General features: G+C 39.0%; 2 protein-coding genes, 1 long non-coding RNA gene and 1 pseudogene across 3 annotated transcripts; 2 read left to right on the top strand and 2 right to left on the bottom strand.

Annotated features, from left to right (window-relative positions):
* The first annotated feature begins 4963 nt into the window (after positions 1-4963).
* LOC102717721 (probable transcription factor KAN2) lies at positions 4964-9551 on the top strand. The gene is made up of 6 exons (XM_006656497.3): positions 4964-5978; positions 6114-6190; positions 7096-7141; positions 7262-7418; positions 8474-8546; positions 8747-9551. Exons 1-6 carry the CDS (start codon positions 5351-5353, stop codon positions 8843-8845), a joined length of 1080 nt encoding a protein of 359 aa, XP_006656560.2. The 5' UTR covers positions 4964-5350; the 3' UTR covers positions 8846-9551.
* LOC121054661 lies at positions 5868-12697 on the bottom strand. Its single transcript, XR_005812000.1, has 8 exons — positions 12172-12697; positions 11208-11905; positions 10907-11115; positions 10364-10662; positions 10104-10251; positions 8730-8858; positions 6095-6184; positions 5868-5959 (listed from the first exon to the last, which is right to left on the bottom strand). It is a non-coding gene; the product is annotated as an uncharacterized LOC121054661 (long non-coding RNA).
* LOC102703039 (bark storage protein A-like) lies at positions 11434-14822 on the top strand. Its single transcript, XM_006655643.3, has 6 exons — positions 11434-11764; positions 12718-12785; positions 12962-13117; positions 13672-13863; positions 13945-14118; positions 14258-14822. The coding sequence occupies exons 1-6, from the start codon at positions 11512-11514 to the stop codon at positions 14447-14449; spliced, it is 1035 nt and encodes a 344-aa protein (XP_006655706.2). The 5' UTR covers positions 11434-11511; the 3' UTR covers positions 14450-14822.
* On the bottom strand, positions 14808-16671 carry LOC102718001 (annotated as a pseudogene).
* Positions 16672-18035: the final 1364 nt, after the last annotated feature.

Consider the following 18035-nt stretch of genomic DNA (forward strand, 5'->3'; position numbering starts at 1 on the left):
ATTATAGAAATGTTAGAATAAAATGATATATATTTTTTAAAATAAATGACGTTAAATAGGAAAAATGGAAGGAGTAATACAGCTCTAGCTACCTAATAGTAAGGTGTGTCGGATTAGGGACATGACGGCATGATTATCGCCGGCTGTCACACACTTGTTGCTGACGGAATTTCCATCAAGTTTGCCCAATTTCATCCTCCACAGTCTCTCCTGCCTGCTGCGTAAATCGCATCCTGCAAATTTAATTGTGTGAAAATATCGTGTTTTGCCGTAACTAAAAATGTAATCGATTGGAGTTAGTTTTTTTTTCTTTTACAGGTAATCGATTTCACTTTCTCTCTCTTGGGCCAGGTGGACCAATGTGGGCCTTTCAAACTTATGGACTTGTCAGATAAGCCCAAAAATGGATTGCACACTAAGAGGCAGGCTTGGTTTGGGCTCTCTTTGATTAGCGGTTTTTCTCTCCGTTCATTTTAGTAAGGAATTTTAGCAAAATATCCACACTTTGCTATAGATAAAAATACTATATTATTATAATATGTTATAAAAAAATGTTTCTATTAAATAGTGTCTTAGTATCACCATTTAATTATTTGAATATTCACTTGCTCTAATCATTGAAGAGAAATTATTGGTTAAAGTTAAAACTGTGACGGTCAATATTGACAGATATATATTCAGGAGTACGTTATATGATATATCAATAGCTGAAATTAGTCGCTGAGACTGTCTAAGATTAAAAATTAAACAAAGGAAGGGAAGTATTGTCAGCATTCTTCACTTCTTCCTCTCCTTTCTTCCTAGCCAGCCCAACCAATTTACTGGTACCACTGTAGGTAGGTAGCATTGACCACTTTGTGTTTTGCTGAGTACTTTTTGCTACAGTTAAGGAACTGTGCATACATAATTAGTTGGTGGGAGCCAGACAGTCATCTGACCATCTTGCTAGCAGATAGCTACTCCAGCTCTAGCTATGCTAGCAGCCTGGACGAAATGAAATGCCGGAGACTCATGCATGCAACCACTGAATCAAAAGGACAGATATCATTTCTGACGATTCAGAATTGCCTCAGTCAAGTTTGTACTCCTATTATTCTTTCAAAATTTTGAAAGTAGAGATTTAACTCGATGGAACACAATACGTTAATCCAAAAAACTGTAGTTAGAGCAGATTATTTTGGCTCGATGTTTTCTGGAAAGTCCGGATCTCTGTCACAAAAATGACTATTTTGGCTCGATGTTTTCTTTAGATATTTCAGCCTTTTCTGAGACTTTGGTGGTATCAGTTAGCATCCTCAACAGCTCATCTAAATTTGGTCATCATATCTTTATTTGGATGATCATCTAAACTAGTTTCATCATTCATATCTCTTTGTACTCCACTAGATCATCCAGATCATCCATATATAACATCCTCGATATCTCTGGAGGATGGAGAGATCATCCAAATATTAAGATTCTTTTCTAATATGGATAACATCTATTAGATGATAGGATGACCATTCTGTTGGAACTCAATTTATAGTATTCATCCTCTATTTTCAGGATAGAGGATGAGATAGATAAGCTATTGGGATGCTTTTAGAGCGAGCGAGCGAACATGCAGGACAACATACTTCATCTTTTCTAAAAATAAGCATTTTTAGTATTAAAATTTATATCACAATATTAGTATTTCTGTACTAATTTTCATTATTTCCATTCTAATGATTTCAGAGCTAATCAGATGTTTAAAAACAAGATATAATCAATTTAAAAATTAACCGCTGAAGTGACTAAAAACGATTTTTTAACATCTTTTTAGTTTATACTGAGTAATTTAGAAATGCTTATATTCTTAAGGTGGGGACAGTACATAGTACTCAATCCGGAGCTTAATATATAGCTACAGAAGAGTGACAAGACATGGATGCCGATAGATCAAAGCTTGCTAGTATAGCTGTATGTATGCCTGTATCTGTAAGTGTGTTGCATGATACCTTTGCTGCAATGCAATGCATGCTACCGAGAATTCAAAAGGGCATGCATGCAAAGCAAAGCAAAGGGACCAATCGATCAGGCAACGCAAGCAAAAGGAGATCGGAGAGAAGGCAAAGAAAGCATCATGTGTGGGAGGGCTGTGCAACAGTAAGAGAAGAGAGCTTGCAAACAAACACTGATCTGAACAAAATAGTAGCCATGCATCTTTCGCTTTCAGAAAAATAAGTTGGACACAGGACAAGTGAAGAAAGATAGATAGATTGCTCGCTCCTCCCCCCCAACCAAAGTGGTGTGTGCTGTATGTGCAGTTTTTGCTCTACCACTACCATAGCTCCAGTCCAGCGCTAGCTAGCTAGATCCCTTGTTTTTGTTTGTCTCTTGATTCTTTTCTCTTCTTCTTTTTCCCTCCCCCTTTATTTGGGTGTACATGTGTGGGTGGATGGCTGAGGAACTGGGCTTGTGTTAATAAAGCTTTGATTTCAGATTTTCAGACCATGCATGCATGTATATATGTGCAGGGTTAATCAAAATGATTAATTAATTTACAGTATATACAATATAATTTACATGCCACCTCCAACTTCAAAGATTTGTCACTTGATACTATTCATGTTCATACTTTGACTGCTCGCCTTTTTTGAATAAAAAATTTGTAAATACTTAAAATTATTGCATCTTAAGAGAGTATATTGTATCCTAAACATAGTCATGAAAGTTTCGAACATCATGATCTAACCATTTAAAATTTATTGATGGTCTAACTTAAAACTATCGTGCTATCATGTTAAGTAGGAATAGATATGGGTCGACCCACGGGTAATTCGTGACCGGTTCTAGTTTAAATAAAAGAATACGATAAAAAAACTAAGTTGATACTATTTATATCCGTACATCGACTGCTCGCATTTTTTAATAAAAAATGTGTAAATACTTAAAAATATTGAATATTAAAAAGTATGTTGTATCTTAAATATAGTCATGAAAGTGTTCCGTAGATCATGATCTAACCATTTGAAATTTATTGATGTCCAAATTAAAACTATAAGAACACCTCCAATACATAGTTTTTAGTGAGGTGCTTAACAACATGATTAAGCTAAGCATTGTACCGATTTTTTTACACAAGCACCTCTCTTTAGCACTGCATTGGAGGTGCCACAATGGTATCATGGTAACTAGGGATAGTCATGAGTCAACCCGTGAGTAATTCGTTGCCAGCTCTAGTTTAAATATAAATATAATAAAACTAAAGTGATGTGTGCTGTATGTGCAGTTTTTGCTCTACCACTGCTATTTCTCCAGCGCTAGTTAGCTAGATCCCTTCTTTTTGTTTGTCTCTTGATTCTTTTCTCTTCTTCTTTTTTCCCCTCTCCTTTCATTTGGGTGTACATAGTATGTGTGTGGGTGGCTGAGGAACTGGGCTTGAGTAATAAAGCTTTGAGTTCAGAGTTTCAGACCATGCATGCATGTATGTGCAGGTTCATTCGAGTTTTCAGGGGAGATATAATAAGAGGGGCAAATGACCACTAGGAGCTGCTAGTGGATTATATATATGCCAAACATTCATATAAAAGCTTATGTGATTTAAAGTGTACGATTTTCAGAATGGTTAATTTACAGTATATACAATATAATTTACATGCCACCTCTAACTTCAAATATTTCTTCACTTGATACTATTCATGTTCATACGTTGACTGCTCGTCCTTTTTAATAATAATGTGTAAATACTTAAAAATATTGAATATTAAAAAAGTATGTTGTATCCTAAATATATAGTCATGAAAGTTACGTAGATCATGATCTAACCATTTGAAATTTATTGATGGTCCAGGTTAAAACTATCATGGTATCTAGGGACACGGATCGACCGGTCTGTGAGTAATTTATGGTCAACTCTCGTTTAAATAAATATAATAAATGAACTAAGTTTCGTTTTAAGATCTCGATTGTTTGATCCAGACATAGTATTGTTAATTCATGTATTATCGTACTCGGTACTATTGCCTACAAATCCACAATAGTACCACACCAACCTAAATTTGCTGTGAAAATTAAGTTACAACCAGACAAATTCATAGGAACAAGAGAAATGTACTAACTCCGCATTTAAACATACGACATCGTTGACTTTATTCAGTCTTTGCTATACAACTTTGATTTGTTTTTCTATTAGACTATAACGATAATATTATAAATAAAAATCTACGCTGATTTTTATGTTCTCAAATTATCTATCTTGAGAGATATGAAAAGTCAAAGCGGAGAAAATTGACTAAATAAAGACAATAATATCATACATTTAAATACAGAGGTCATATATTGGTAATAAGACGTGTATAAAACCAATAATATATGGTCAGAAGATGGATTCTAAACCATCGAAAGAATGTACCTATCACTTTTGTATATCATCTAAATAGTTATGATAAAAATATATAAGATAGATTAATATATGATATTAATTCCACAAACATGCATAGCCAAATATAATATCTATAAGTTGTAATTAAGCTTTCATACGCATATTGAGTCATATTTGTATTTTTTTTTGCAACTTTTAGAAGCTAAATTTGTTATTGAGTGTTTGTATATTAATATCACACATTAATCTATTTTGTTAAACTTTTTTTAGTTTTTCTCTAATCATTTATATAACATGCAAAGTAACAAGGAGATATTCACTCGAGGGTTTAAAAGAGTTTTCCATTCAAAGACACAATGTTAGATTAAGGTGTTTAATTTGCAGCCAGCTAGCAATAACATCAGCGGCCGTTTTGCTGTCTTTTAACAGTTTTCCATTATATATAGGGGAATGCATCTTACTAATCTGCATGGCATATATAACTAGGATTGTAACATATACCCTAGACACTAAAATCATTATCAAGGAGAAAAGGACAAATAGACAGGCAGAGAAAAGAACAGGAAAAGCATAAATAACTAGCTAGCAAGACGAGCAAGAAAGTGAGAAGCAAGCAAAGCACATTTCCCATTCCCAGCTCTCCCACACAAAGCATGAAAGCCACTACACCACAATACTAGCTCTCCCAATCAAACACACTTTACATACTCTCCCTCCTCACCAAACCAAGCCAGCTTGATATATATCCCTTCCCTTTCTTCCAATCAAACACATGTATGATTGATTAGACAGCAGCAAGCAAACCAGATCCAAGAACAATACCTAGCTAGCTAGCTGATGCATCGATCCATCTTGATCTTCAATTAATCCATCTCGATCGAGATCTCATCAATCAAAGCAATATCAGGCCAGCTTGTTCAATTTCCTCCCAAGAAATGATGAGCTGCACAAGTGATCGAGATTCATGAGCTATAGAGAAGCGAGATCCACACATATATATGATCCATGGAGTTGTTCCCTCGGCAGCTTGACCTGTCCCTCAATATCAGCACGCCCAGCTCCTCCTCCTCGCCGTCGCCGGCACCGGCGGCCACTAGCTGGCCGTGGACGTCGGCGAAACAGCTGCCAGCTGATAAAGAAGCTGCTGCCATGACAGCATCCGCAAGATCAGCTCCACTGCTACCGCGCAACTCCGACGTGTGCTCAACTCGGGGCGCCGCCGCCGGTGCCACCAGCACCAACCACCACGGCGGCGGCCTTGCGAATTTGCAGAAGCAGCAGCAGCAGCTCAAGGCGGCGGCGATGCAGCAGCTCAAGGAGGCGGCGATGCAGCAGCCGCAGCCGATACATGGTGTCCCGGTGTACCACCACCAGCAGCAGCAGCAACGGCGGCAGCTGCATCAGCCGCACGCGGTGGTGGGCGACAGACGAAGCGACGGCGGCGGCGGCCGTCGCCTCTTCTCCCATGTGGGCGTGGCCACTCCAAGGACGTTGCCGTCGCCGTCGCCGTCGAGGTCGATGCTGGCGAGGCTCCCGCCGGGAAGACGGGGCGTGCGGGCGCCGCGGATGCGGTGGACGACGACGCTGCACGCGCGGTTCGTCCACGCCGTCGAGCTCCTCGGCGGCCACGAGAGTACGTTGGAATTAATTAATATTATTTAGATTGATCAACCAGCCAACTGATTAATTAATAGGTCAAAATCCAATTAATATTTATGCATAACAAATCATTTGATATATGGTAATTACCATGGATATATTTGATCAGGAGCGACGCCCAAGTCGGTGCTGGAGCTGATGGATGTCAAGGATCTCACTCTGGCTCATGTCAAGTCTCACCTGCAGGTAGGTCTTAATTAATTACAGCAATGTCTAACTGTGAGTAATATGATAATAATATCACATCATCGTCTTCCTCTTTAGCTTTCAGCAACCGTACGACGTATATATTGCACATGTCAATCTGACGATCGAGTTCTTTAAATATTTCTTCCTAGTCAATGCAAGCTATAGATCAATCATCTTGTGTTGTGTGTTTGTGCGTGTATGTAGCAAGATCTGCATCATTGTAAGAAGAAAGGCAACGCAAAACACAGACATATCCTTGAATTTGTGTATGTACTATATATGAGCAGCTTTCACATGGTGAAAGTAAAGCATATGGCGCGTCAAACCCTGTAAAAGGCCGGCAAATTTGCAGTGCTTTACTTTCATATCTTTATGCCATGGATCATGGAGCCGGCCATTTGATCTTCTGGCATGCATTAATTAAGGATACACAAAAAACTCTAACAGATAATATAATACTATCATATTCATATTATATTATATTATGTATATATAATGATTCCATTATTAATTTCCACCAGACGGCACATGTACGTATCTAGCTGTGCATAAGAGCAATAATACAAGACACTAGTTATAATTTCTATATTTTTCATATTATAAAGAAACTATTACTATACACTATTCTTACAATGTAAACACTAGTACTAATTTATATTTGAATTTAATGTTATTTATCCCTTATTATATCTTGGATGTTGTAAAAACCATGTTTCATACAAGACATGTTTCCTTCTCCTTCATTAACTCACTTGTCATATTATCTTTTATCCTATGTGACAACTCATTTAATTTTATAGACATCAGGATCATCGTACTCATTACATTGCGAATGCCCTAAGGTATTCCGTTTTAAGTCTGATCATTCTGCTAATTAATGAAGCCGGCCATTATTGATGCAGATGTATCGCACGATTAAAAATACCGACAGGCCGGTCTCATATGCAGGTACAAGTTACATATATATATTTCCTGACGTACGAGATACAGTAGGTAGAAATTTAATTTCACCATATATATACACACACACTATGTTTACTTTGCACCTGATTAAATTTCAAATCTCAGGACAAGCCAATGATGGGTTCGATAATGCACCGGGTGGAGATATCTCCGACGACAGTTTTACTGACGGCCTTCTCAGGCAAAACAGAAGTATGCTAGCATCTGGTGAACAGAACGACACCAATATTTACAGTGGTTTATGGAGCAATAACACGTCAGGGTACTTAATTCTTCTTTTCAATCTTACCCCAACAATGCATGGTATGGTAGTGCATGCTGCATCCATATCTATCGATCATCCTGCTCGATCGTAGCCAGTACACCCAAGTACTGATGAACCATGAATGCATGCATGCCATGCATTGTCGGTTGAAATTAAAACTCCATGCATGCATGCACCAAATGTGTTTGCAAAGGTCAGCAACAGCACTAGCTACAATTCACAGAGAGAGAGAGAGAGAGAGAGAGAGAGAGAGAGAGAGAGAGAGAGAGAGAGAGAGAGAGAGATCAGGTCTGCAGGCTGCAACCTGAAAAGGTTCAGTGTGTGCAATTCCCTAGGCCTTTAGCTCTGTCCAACCAAGGACCATTCAGCAGTGGTAGGGGTTCATGCAGATGCAGAGGGTGGTCGATCGATCCAAGGTTTATGAAACCCTCATCATGATGCAATGATTTCATGCATGGCCGGGTCGAGTTCCAATTAAACTTGTACTGCTAGCTGGTGATCACTACTCCTACTACAATTGTATGCATGCATTTGTCTCTCTACAACTTGAGATCTCTCATAGAGTGTTTCTAGGAAAGACAAGTCGATCTATGTGTGTCAGGGAAAGGTAGATCTGGACAACTGTTGAAATACACACTGTTTGGATTATTATAAAAAGTCAACAATATTGTCTTCTGAGAAACTGACAGAAGTTGCATTAATAACAGGCATATACTCCTATATGAAAGCATGTAAAGTTAATCAACAAGCCTATTTGATGCTTCTTTGCATGGAGAATCCCATTCATTTTGATCTCTAGGCAGCATTAATTAGTTTAACGAATGACTCCTAGCTACTTGTAATATTGTACCAATGCAAGCTAATTTCCTATAGTAGCTAAAAGCTTAGCATCATTTTGGAAAGCATCTAAATTTAATTAAGTGTCCCATATCCGTATATATGCATCTGATTTATGGGATCCATTTTTGCATATCTGGATGCACATATATATCGAGAATAGATCGTATTCTAATACCTCTTCTGGCAAAACTTTCTGCCTGGACTATTTTCAGCAAGGTAGACGGACTTGATCTCGGTTTGCCAGTCAGTGAACCAGCTAATGAATTTTACAGGATATATCTCAAGGTAAGAAATTAAATACCTAAGCAATAAGCGCATGTATATATGCATTTATATGGATGAATCTATTTATTATATATATATATATATAATTATTGTTATACTATCCTATTCTTGATCAGGGCATCACAACAAGGTATAGAATTGAATGACTGATATTAAAAAGCACAAAATTTCAGTTAATCTTACCTAGCTTCTTGCTGCAGAATGCTCATCGGAGCGTGGGCTTAGAGACATCTGTGTTGAGCCTACCAGGTCGACCAAACCTTGAGTTCACACTTGGGATTGGGAAGGCTTCACAATAATGATAGATCAGAGCTGCAAAGTCCAAGCATGCATAATTAAGTTGATTTCTATGTTCTAGCTAGCTTCACCCAATTAGATCAAGTACAGTGTAGTTGGCCTAAAATGTTCACTAGCTGGCAGGATAAGAGGCTAAAGACTGTGAGTCTGTGAAGTGTGGAGGCACAGAAAAAGATTGAAAAAAAGAAGAAAAACCATTGTATTATTTAGTTTCTTACACATGCATGGTTCTGATAAAGGGCATTATTGTGGGTGTGGAGAAATAATAAAGAGAAGCTATGCAGATGCCAGCAGTCTTGTACGTGTGTGTGTGGTAGCATATGATCTGGGGCTCTATGAAAAAGTCATGTGTTGTCTAAAGCTAGCTGCGTAGAATGCAGCAACGGTGACAGGGCAATGGCTCATCTTTTACTGCCAACAAAGAAGGCAACGCACGTGCAGTTCCCAATTAGAGTCAGCTTTCCAAAGCCCCACAAAAGCAAGAAAATTTATGTATGTATGAAGGATAGACATAGTGTTCAGTGAATGCAATGCTAGCTTGTTTTCATGAATGGACTAAAGTATACAAATGCAGCGAGATGGCATTTCATTGAAAACATGTACTGATTATGAAAAAGTTCAGAGCTGTGTAGTTTGTGTACATTGTACGAGGGACGCTAGTTTCCTATATATAAATTTTTGAAGGAATTCCCTGTATGTACTATGAAACGGAACATTTAAGTCCTGAGAATATATATAAGGAATATATATTCAATATATATACAATGGTTTTGACTTCTTTACTTTGTCGACTATTCTTTGCTGTAATGCCCACGAGGCAAGAGTTTATACAATATTAATGTGAGGTGAAACCTGTATGGGCATGCATGTAGGAATGGTGATTCCCATGAAACATGAAGCTAGCTAGATGATGAAAAGGTCTCGATAGACTAGAGCCAAATGAATGGGTGAATGATAACTAGTTCCTTTTTATTACTTATCCAACTTTTATATTGGCAACAAGAAGCACTGCCAATGTGCATGCCATCTTTCAGCTTTTGTAGCTAGACGACTGTGAATGCAACTGTGGCTGGTTGCAGGACAAACCAATCCGCAAGCATGTTGAGGTGATCTCCTAATCACCTTTTTACCATGTGTCTGATATTTGACCCAACCAACAAGGAGTAAGAATGCAAGAGTTGTGTTTAAACAGATTCAATAAGGGGAAAGGGAGAGACAGACAAAGAGATATATTGTACCAAACAGTAAAATAATGATTACCTTATGATGGCATTAGTAATCAACCATAGGTGTTTGATGATTTGATCCCATGATGCTGAGTGCTTTTCTTGCTCCTCTCTTTAATCATTCCTGTTTTTTTTCTGGCTAATGTAAACGCTATGCACGGTAGAAGCTGTACAGTACTGACCTGTACATAACAGTGAGCTTTTTCTTAATGTCAAATGAGAGCAGGTGGTGAGCTTGCACAAGAAAAATGCTAGGATCAATTAACTTTCAAAGTAATAAAAATACCATGTTACCTGTGCCATTTTACTTTAATTTGCACCGAAAGCACGCAGTGAACTTTATTTAACCAGCTGGAGCGGCAAGCAAAGCTAGCTCCAAGCAGACGAAAGCGACTCGTCAGAGGGCGACGTGCAGCCGTGCCAACCGTCCACAGGGATGAGACGAGACGACGACGTGCCACCTGTGTCACTGCCAGGTGGGGCCCCTGCACAAGGGAGCAACCAGGCAGGCAGGAGGGTCCAGGGTATGATAGGAATATGATTTAGCACTCCATTGGCCCATGATTGATCAGATTCAGAGCATGTTTTTTTTCCTGACGAAGGATATAAAAGATTATCTGGTCATATTTAATAATATAAACAATAGAATTAACTACTATAAAATTAAATATCTACTTTAGAATTATGAGACAATAAAATTCTTTACATATTTTTTAAAAAAACATGGGCACCATTTAATAACTTAAGAAACATGGGTGCAAAAGTCGAGAGAAAAAAACTAATAATAAGCCGGAGACCACAATAAAAATCAGCACCTCCACAGTTACAGTTTAGTACCTTTCTTTTCACCCCATGTGGAATAGTGGCAACTGAGATGTTGAAAGGCAAGCCGATCTCTCCCTGGTTAATTCAATCCACCCATGATCCATCTACTACGAGTCTAGCACTGAAGAAGCAGATGTGCAGTTTGCAGGTACGGTCACTGTGCCCTCAAACACTGAGGATTGCTTTTGCAATTGCAGGCAGCCTCCTTTTCCTTGTGACCTCTGCAAGTAAAATACAGCAAACCCTGTCATGCTAACTCTGGCAGTCAATTCAGTAAAGCGCGAGCTTAATTGTATGTGCCAGAAATCCTTACCTTACATTTGGCCCTGTTCTCTTTTTGCTGGTACTGTACCGGGTCAATGGTCTTGCGTTCAGGGTACCCGATGCTGATGCCAAACACATCCAGAATTTCATATTAATTAGTACATAAGCGTGCACTAGTTGGTCCTTTTTCATCACCCAGCTCATTTACATACTATACTAAATTTGAGCACGCTGATCACGTTCTGCATCAACTGTACCAACCCCTTAATTGGACTTTATTTAAAGGTTGCTACTACTCAGCAGCTCCAAGCTCACACAGATCCAGTAATCTAGCTCTGCAGTTGCAGCTAGCAATGGCCATGGAGCTCTCTAGCCTGAGGAGGTGCCACCATCATCTGGCACTGCTACTGCTCTTCCTGCTGGCAGGCTCCTCCATAGCTTTGCCGGTGCAGCCTGAGATGGAAAGGGTGCGTTGGCAGGTTGACAGGGTCAACCGGAGGGGCCCGTCCATCGGGCTCGTCATGTCGTACATCGATGAGGCCACTGCTCTCCAATCCTCCGGCTACTTCAGACCTTGGCATGCTCTCCCATTCGTTGACCTCTATGGTAATTCTGGGCCTTCCATTTCCAATCCTCCTGCTTGCTGGATGGATAAGTTATGGCGTCTTCCTTTGATAGTTTCCAACAGATAGTAACTACTGCTAAGTGAATCATCATTTTCTCTCCGTCTTTTTAAATAGACAATACCTGACCATTCGTTTTATTAAAAGAGTTCACAAGTCATGCTACAAGTTCTTTAATGATAAAAAAAATCATAATAAAATAAATGATTTTATATATATATAGACAAACGTCAATGCCGAAAGTCATGTGAGGGAGTACCAAAAACAGAACAAAATGGCAAATGAACATATGAATCCATAGTGCTATGAACTTGGTGGAAGTTTCAGCATTTTTTCAGGGACTGTAGTTTTAAAATTTATAAGGGCATCGAATACAAGTTTTAGATATACCTGAATTTGTCGTTGTGATGAAGCCAACTTGCTCTCATAATTTAAATGATCTGCGCTTGGTCAAGAGACCTGAAGAATTCAACATGAGATGCTTTTGCCTGTCAATTAGCAGTTTCATAATAAATTGACCCATTTTCTCATTCACTCGTTGAATAAAACCTTCTAACAACGTGGTACAGGAACTATAAAGCCATAAACTAGAATACACATCAAGCTCTGTTTAACCTTACTAATGCAAATAAAATAGAAAACTTTACCATAAAGAGGACATGAAAGGAAAAACACAATGATCGACCGCGTACCATTTTGTTGGATATAAAATAAAGGACTTGTATATCAATGGAATTAAGTAGGAGGCGAGTCTTGAACCCACCCAGCTAGCCCACCAACTTGTGGTGATAGCCAGCATACCATTCTACAGGTTTAATGAATCTTTATATTCTGCTTATATACTGTATTCACTTCAGAACATCTCATGTAGTCCTTAATTCCTTTTCATGTTATAGTGTCTTTTCAAGAATACATGCTGACCTCAACAAATTTCAGGAAGAAGGTTTCACATCGGGAGTATTAGAGGAGTCAATGTTATATATGCACTGACAGGACAACGCAGGGTATTAAAATTATAAGCTATCTGCATTTACATTCTCTCTCTTGTGATATATGAGATAACCATTTCATATATCACAAATAATGTCAATAGAAGCTGCTGCGAGAAGCTATTTGAATGCAGGATTTGATGCAAACTATGCAATGCTTATGAATTGTTACTATGTCTTTGTTCTTTCAGTTGAATGCGGCTGTCACTGTACAGACTCTCATCGACGTCTTTAGTGTATCTGGCATTGTTCATTATGGCACAGCAGGAAGTTCTAATGATTCAATGTCATTTGGCGATGTCAGTGTTCCCAAATTTGTTGCTTATACAGGGGCTTGGACATGGAAGGTATCATCCAACTATATAATCTGCTCCTGTTTTCCACCTCAAGAAGTAACAATTCAAAGCAATTGGAATCTGATTGTCAGTAAATCCAGTATTCTAGCAAGAACACAAAACTAGTTATGTTGCATCAAAAAATTTATATATACATACTTTGGAAAGAATTATTTGATGAATCTACCACCCAACCTTCTCGGTACTACATCTACACAGACTGCTTTGATGTGTTCAATGAAAATATGCATTCACTGATAACATTGGGACATGCATAATTCATTTTCATATTTAGCAAATGAATGAGCATTCAGCTAGTCCATTAATAAATTTAGCTCTGACAGGAGAACATTAAACTATCAATGCTTCTAAAAGCATGTCAATTTAAATTCTGTGGTATACTATAAATCAAATCACATTAGTAGTAGCCTAGTAGGTAAACACATATGGGGGCTGGAGTGAAAGTAGAAGACACTTTATAAGCAAAACTGCAGGATAATTAGAACGTATTTTAATACCAACTGTCTCACGTCTTTACATGATTTCTTGTATTCTGACTATTTTAGAAGTTCAAATCATTTAAAGAGTCAGATTCAGAACTTAGCTTTGGAGAATTTAACGTTCCAAATGGAGGAGAGAATCTTCTAGGAGCACTGAAATTCAGAAATGAGGAACTATACTCAGTGGGAAAGCCTATGAAGGAAGTTTTCTGGTTATCCGTAGATTCAACATGGTTCAAAATCGCACAAGAACTCAAGGTGAAATATAGCATAAGAAATGTCAGTTTATGCTTGACCATTCATGGCCAAAAAGTTGTTCTAATCGTGAAATTTTTATAGGTTACACTTGAAAGGTGTAACAACACTTTCTGCTTGCCAACAACCCCAAAGGTAGTCTATGGGCTAAAAGGATCGTCAGCAGATATGTTTCTAGACAATGCAGAATATAGGAAGTTCCTTTTCAGAGAATTTGGTGTGTCAACAGTAGATGAGGAGAGTGCAGCAGTGGTTATGGTGAGATTTGTATTTCATCTCTCATGGTTTTTCACTTAAATGTCTGTCAATATTTGCACTCTATCATCTTTAATCCAATGATAAAGCTTAAGTTAGTATTATGCATATAAATTAAAATAACATATATTGATTTCAACAGACAACAACATCTCCTGGCATACCTGTGATTGTATTCCGGGGAGTTTCTGATTTGGCTGGAGGGGAGCCAACATGGTCGTCGACAAGCCTGATGAACCTGGCATCTATTAATGCACTCAAAGTGGCAGTGGAGTTCATTGGTACAGTAGGCAAACAGAAGTCAACAACGCTAGCAGAAAGTGCTAGTAACTGAAGGAAAAAAAATGGCCCCCAAGCTCATCCAATAATGCCAAGGAATAACATATTACAGCACTAATTGGAAAGTGCATTCAGAATTATATGCTATTGGAAAGTGCATTCAGAATTATATGCTTTCCTAGCTTCAATTGCATGTCCTCTCAAATAAAGGATACAAGTGTTTTATATGTATGCAACTTGTAAGCATACATGAGCCAATTATTTTATGTTTTTATTGCAAGAGGAATAACAGATGGTGTTGCTTTCTTATGAGAAGTCAACAAATTTCATCAGCACAAAAGTTTAAACCATGACCCTGAAGTACACCAAAAATGTAAAGAGAAAACAAATAAGACATGAGAAAGCTTTGCTGTGGAGAAAAGGTTCTCTATGCACTAGTGTCTTAATGAAAGTAGAAACATTTCAATTGTACAATGGGTGACTGTAATTTGCAGTATGTTCCCTGAAAAGGTGAAGAGGCCATAAGAATTTTCAGATAATTCACAAATTTAGCCATGCAGCATCCATATAAGAGGCAGCTGCACAGCCTACAGTAAAACATGGTACAAACTCATTGACAATTCTGGGCATTAACAAGAAAACCATATATTTAGAATGCTATAAAACTAAGCAATTACCTCAAGAACTTTGCCAATTAGCTAATTTCGCCTAATTGTAAGATGTGATACTTTTGATGTGTACGACATCTTTCTGAAGCTCCCTCATCTCCTGGTGCATAATCAAATTGTCTAAAAACTTCACTACCAATAGTCTCCACATGAGCATTTGCCATCCTTAAAATGGTGGAATCACTGAATATCTCTCATGATTATTTCCCGCCTGTCACTAAATATATTAACTTGGTTGCATTATGGTAGTCAACTAGTCATTACAAACTCAGAGGTTCTTCTATATCTGGATTGTTGTGCTGGGGCAGTCCAAATGAGCCCAAATGCAATGACAAGCTTCTCACTGTGGGTGTTGAGTAGTTGTGCATTAACATCATCTTCCACATCATGTATTGAATCAATGTCAGGCATATAGCCCACAGCTTTGATCTCTTCTATCAGCTTGGCCAACCTTGAACATATCTCCTTTGCATTCTGGTGATTTGTGCTTCCAGAGTAGAAGGTATGGACTATGGATCTCATTCTTGAGTTGAATGATACTCCAACCAGGAGCTTTTGGAGGCCTTTCTTCTACATAGCAGTTCTCACCCTTGTAGCCTCCTTCCACATGGAAGCGTTTGCATAAATGTTTGCTGATAGGACATGATACACTCCCTCTTGTGGCTCTAGCTCAAAAATCTTCTGAGCTGATTCTTCTGCCAACTCCACAATTCCACATTCTTGTGCAACTTGCAAGCACCTAACACTGCACCGTAAACACTAATAACAGGGTCCATAGGCATCTTTTGGACGAACGCTCACTCTTCATCTAGCTTCCCAGGTTCAAGACCATAGTCCTCCTTCACGCTAGTAAAATATTTCCACCCTTCATCAACTAAACCAGCATGACTGCATGCAGAGAGGACTGAGAGGAATGTTGTCTCGTTAGGTGCTATACCAATGCTCTTCATCTCTTCAAATAGCTCAACCACAACCTTTCCAAAACCATGTGAACTATACCCATGGATCATCGGGTTCCATGTAAAAACATGTCTCTCCCTTGCTGAACTGAACAGAGTTCTAGCTATAGTAGCACAGCTGCATTTTGCGTACATATAAATAAGGGCAGTCAGAACATAGCCATCATGATCTAGGTGTAACTTGATAGAATATCCATGGATACATCTTGCCTGGAGAGGATCTGAAATATCCGCAAGAGCTTGAATAACACTAACAAGAGTGAACGAATCAGGTCTCACGTTCTCCTTGTACATCCTAGTGAAAAGCCTCACTGCATCCTCAGAGCATCCATTCTGGCTGCATCCAAGGATCATGGCAATCCACGATACTCGTGTCCAACCCGATCCCCACAAGAAGCTCACGGAGACGCCTCCCTACATCAAGATAACCAAGCTCTCCGCATGCTTGCAATGCTGCCAGTAAGTACAGATACGCCCGTCACATCCACACCCTCCTCGACCATCCTCTTGAAGAGTGCAAGAGCCTCCATGGCATTCCCATTCTCACCAATCACCATACCCACTGATCATGCCATTCCAGGACTCCTGCATCCTGACGATCATCTCCATCGCCATCCGAGCGAGGCCATTCCGCGCGTACCCTGCCACGAGCGCGTTCCAAGGGTCCCTGACTGACAGGCATTCGGTCGAACACCCTGCGTGCGTCGCAGGGACGACGACACTCAGCTTACATATTAGCGAGTGCGGTGGCTGCGAGCCTGCGACGAAGGCCTCGGAGGCGAGCCCCCGCGCGACGAGCTAGGGCGTGGACTGCACCGGCCGGTGGAGAGGCCCCCGCCCCGCGGGCGGTGCAGAGCTTGAGGAGGGAGGCGAGGCGCCGGCGGCGGACGACATGGCGGCGAAGGTGGCCAGCGCAGCTGGCAGGTCGGGGCGCGCGTCCGCCGCCCTGAGGCGCACGAGGTGGCCGCCGGCGCCGGCGAGAAGTGGGGGTCGCTTTTGGCGGCGAGGGACGGGAGCGACGCCGACACACCGCACCATCATCTTTCTCGCTTCGCTACGTGCGAATGAATAGCTGACACGTGTTTCTTAAAAAAGAAATTGATTAAAAACGCCTTACTCCGATTTATTATTGCCACGTTGGCGAAGTAATTTGTATCTCAGTCCCCAAATATAAATTTGTTAAGTAGAAATTAAAGTTGAAAAAGAAAGTATACAATGTCCCTTAATAAATGAGGAGTCGGGGTGGAAGATCATATCGTGATAAAATAAAAAGAATCTTGAATAGAAACTGATCGATAGAATAATATTACACATATGGTTAAAAATGTTTATATTTTAAAATAAAATTTAAAGTACTCAACATATGTGTAAATTCCATACTCTACTTTGCCAAATTACCGTTAAACACTTTTCAAATGTTTATCACAAAACTAAATTTTGTTTTCCAAAACTACATTTGAAGACCAAGCATCACAAAACTACATTATTTGAGTAAGTTTTCGATCTAATACTTTGATCTCTTTTGGTAGTATTTTTCTAATTTTTTTTATAACACTGCAAATTTCTGGGATTTTTTTTTACAATTTCTGAACATTTGGTTGCCATCTTGTTTTTTTAATGCAGCTCTTTGGTGTAAAATCGTTGGTTGTCAACTAAAATCTAGTCCAAAATATGGAGCATTTTATTTCTACAAAGGAAGGGAATGGTATGTTTGTTACCAACGATTCTTCATACAACTCGTGTATTAAAGGTCTACAAACGGTTACTAAAGCATTTGAGGACACAAGTCTAAGAGTTTAATTAAGTACTCCCTGTAATATGTTTGACTTTTTGATTATAATGTTTGATCATTTATCTTATTTAAAAATTATAGAAATATCATTTATTTTGCTTGTGACTTACTTTATTATCAAAAGAATTTTAAGCACGACTTGAAATCAAATATCTTACGATATAAAACGAAACGGAGGTGGTACCATGTATGGTTACTAAAAAATTCAAAATGCAACTTCTC

This window comes from Oryza brachyantha, chromosome 6 (assembly GCF_000231095.2).
Source record: "Oryza brachyantha chromosome 6, ObraRS2, whole genome shotgun sequence".
NCBI classification, from domain to species: Eukaryota; Viridiplantae; Streptophyta; class Magnoliopsida; order Poales; family Poaceae; genus Oryza; species Oryza brachyantha.

Coding starts and splice junctions, on each gene's coding strand:
- LOC102717721 (XM_006656497.3), top strand. CDS start 5,351: ATGGAGTTGTTCCCTCGGCAGCTTGACCTGTCCCTCAATATCAGCACG. Junction 6,191..7,095: donor ATGTCAAGTCTCACCTGCAG/GTAGGTCTTAAT, acceptor TTATTGATGCAG/ATGTATCGCACGATTAAAAA. Junction 7,142..7,261: donor CAGGCCGGTCTCATATGCAG/GTACAAGTTACA, acceptor TTCAAATCTCAG/GACAAGCCAATGATGGGTTC.
- LOC102703039 (XM_006655643.3), top strand. CDS start 11,512: ATGGCCATGGAGCTCTCTAGCCTGAGGAGGTGCCACCATCATCTGGCA. Junction 11,765..12,717: donor CCCATTCGTTGACCTCTATG/GTAATTCTGGGC, acceptor AACAAATTTCAG/GAAGAAGGTTTCACATCGGG. Junction 13,864..13,944: donor AAATCGCACAAGAACTCAAG/GTGAAATATAGC, acceptor AAATTTTTATAG/GTTACACTTGAAAGGTGTAA.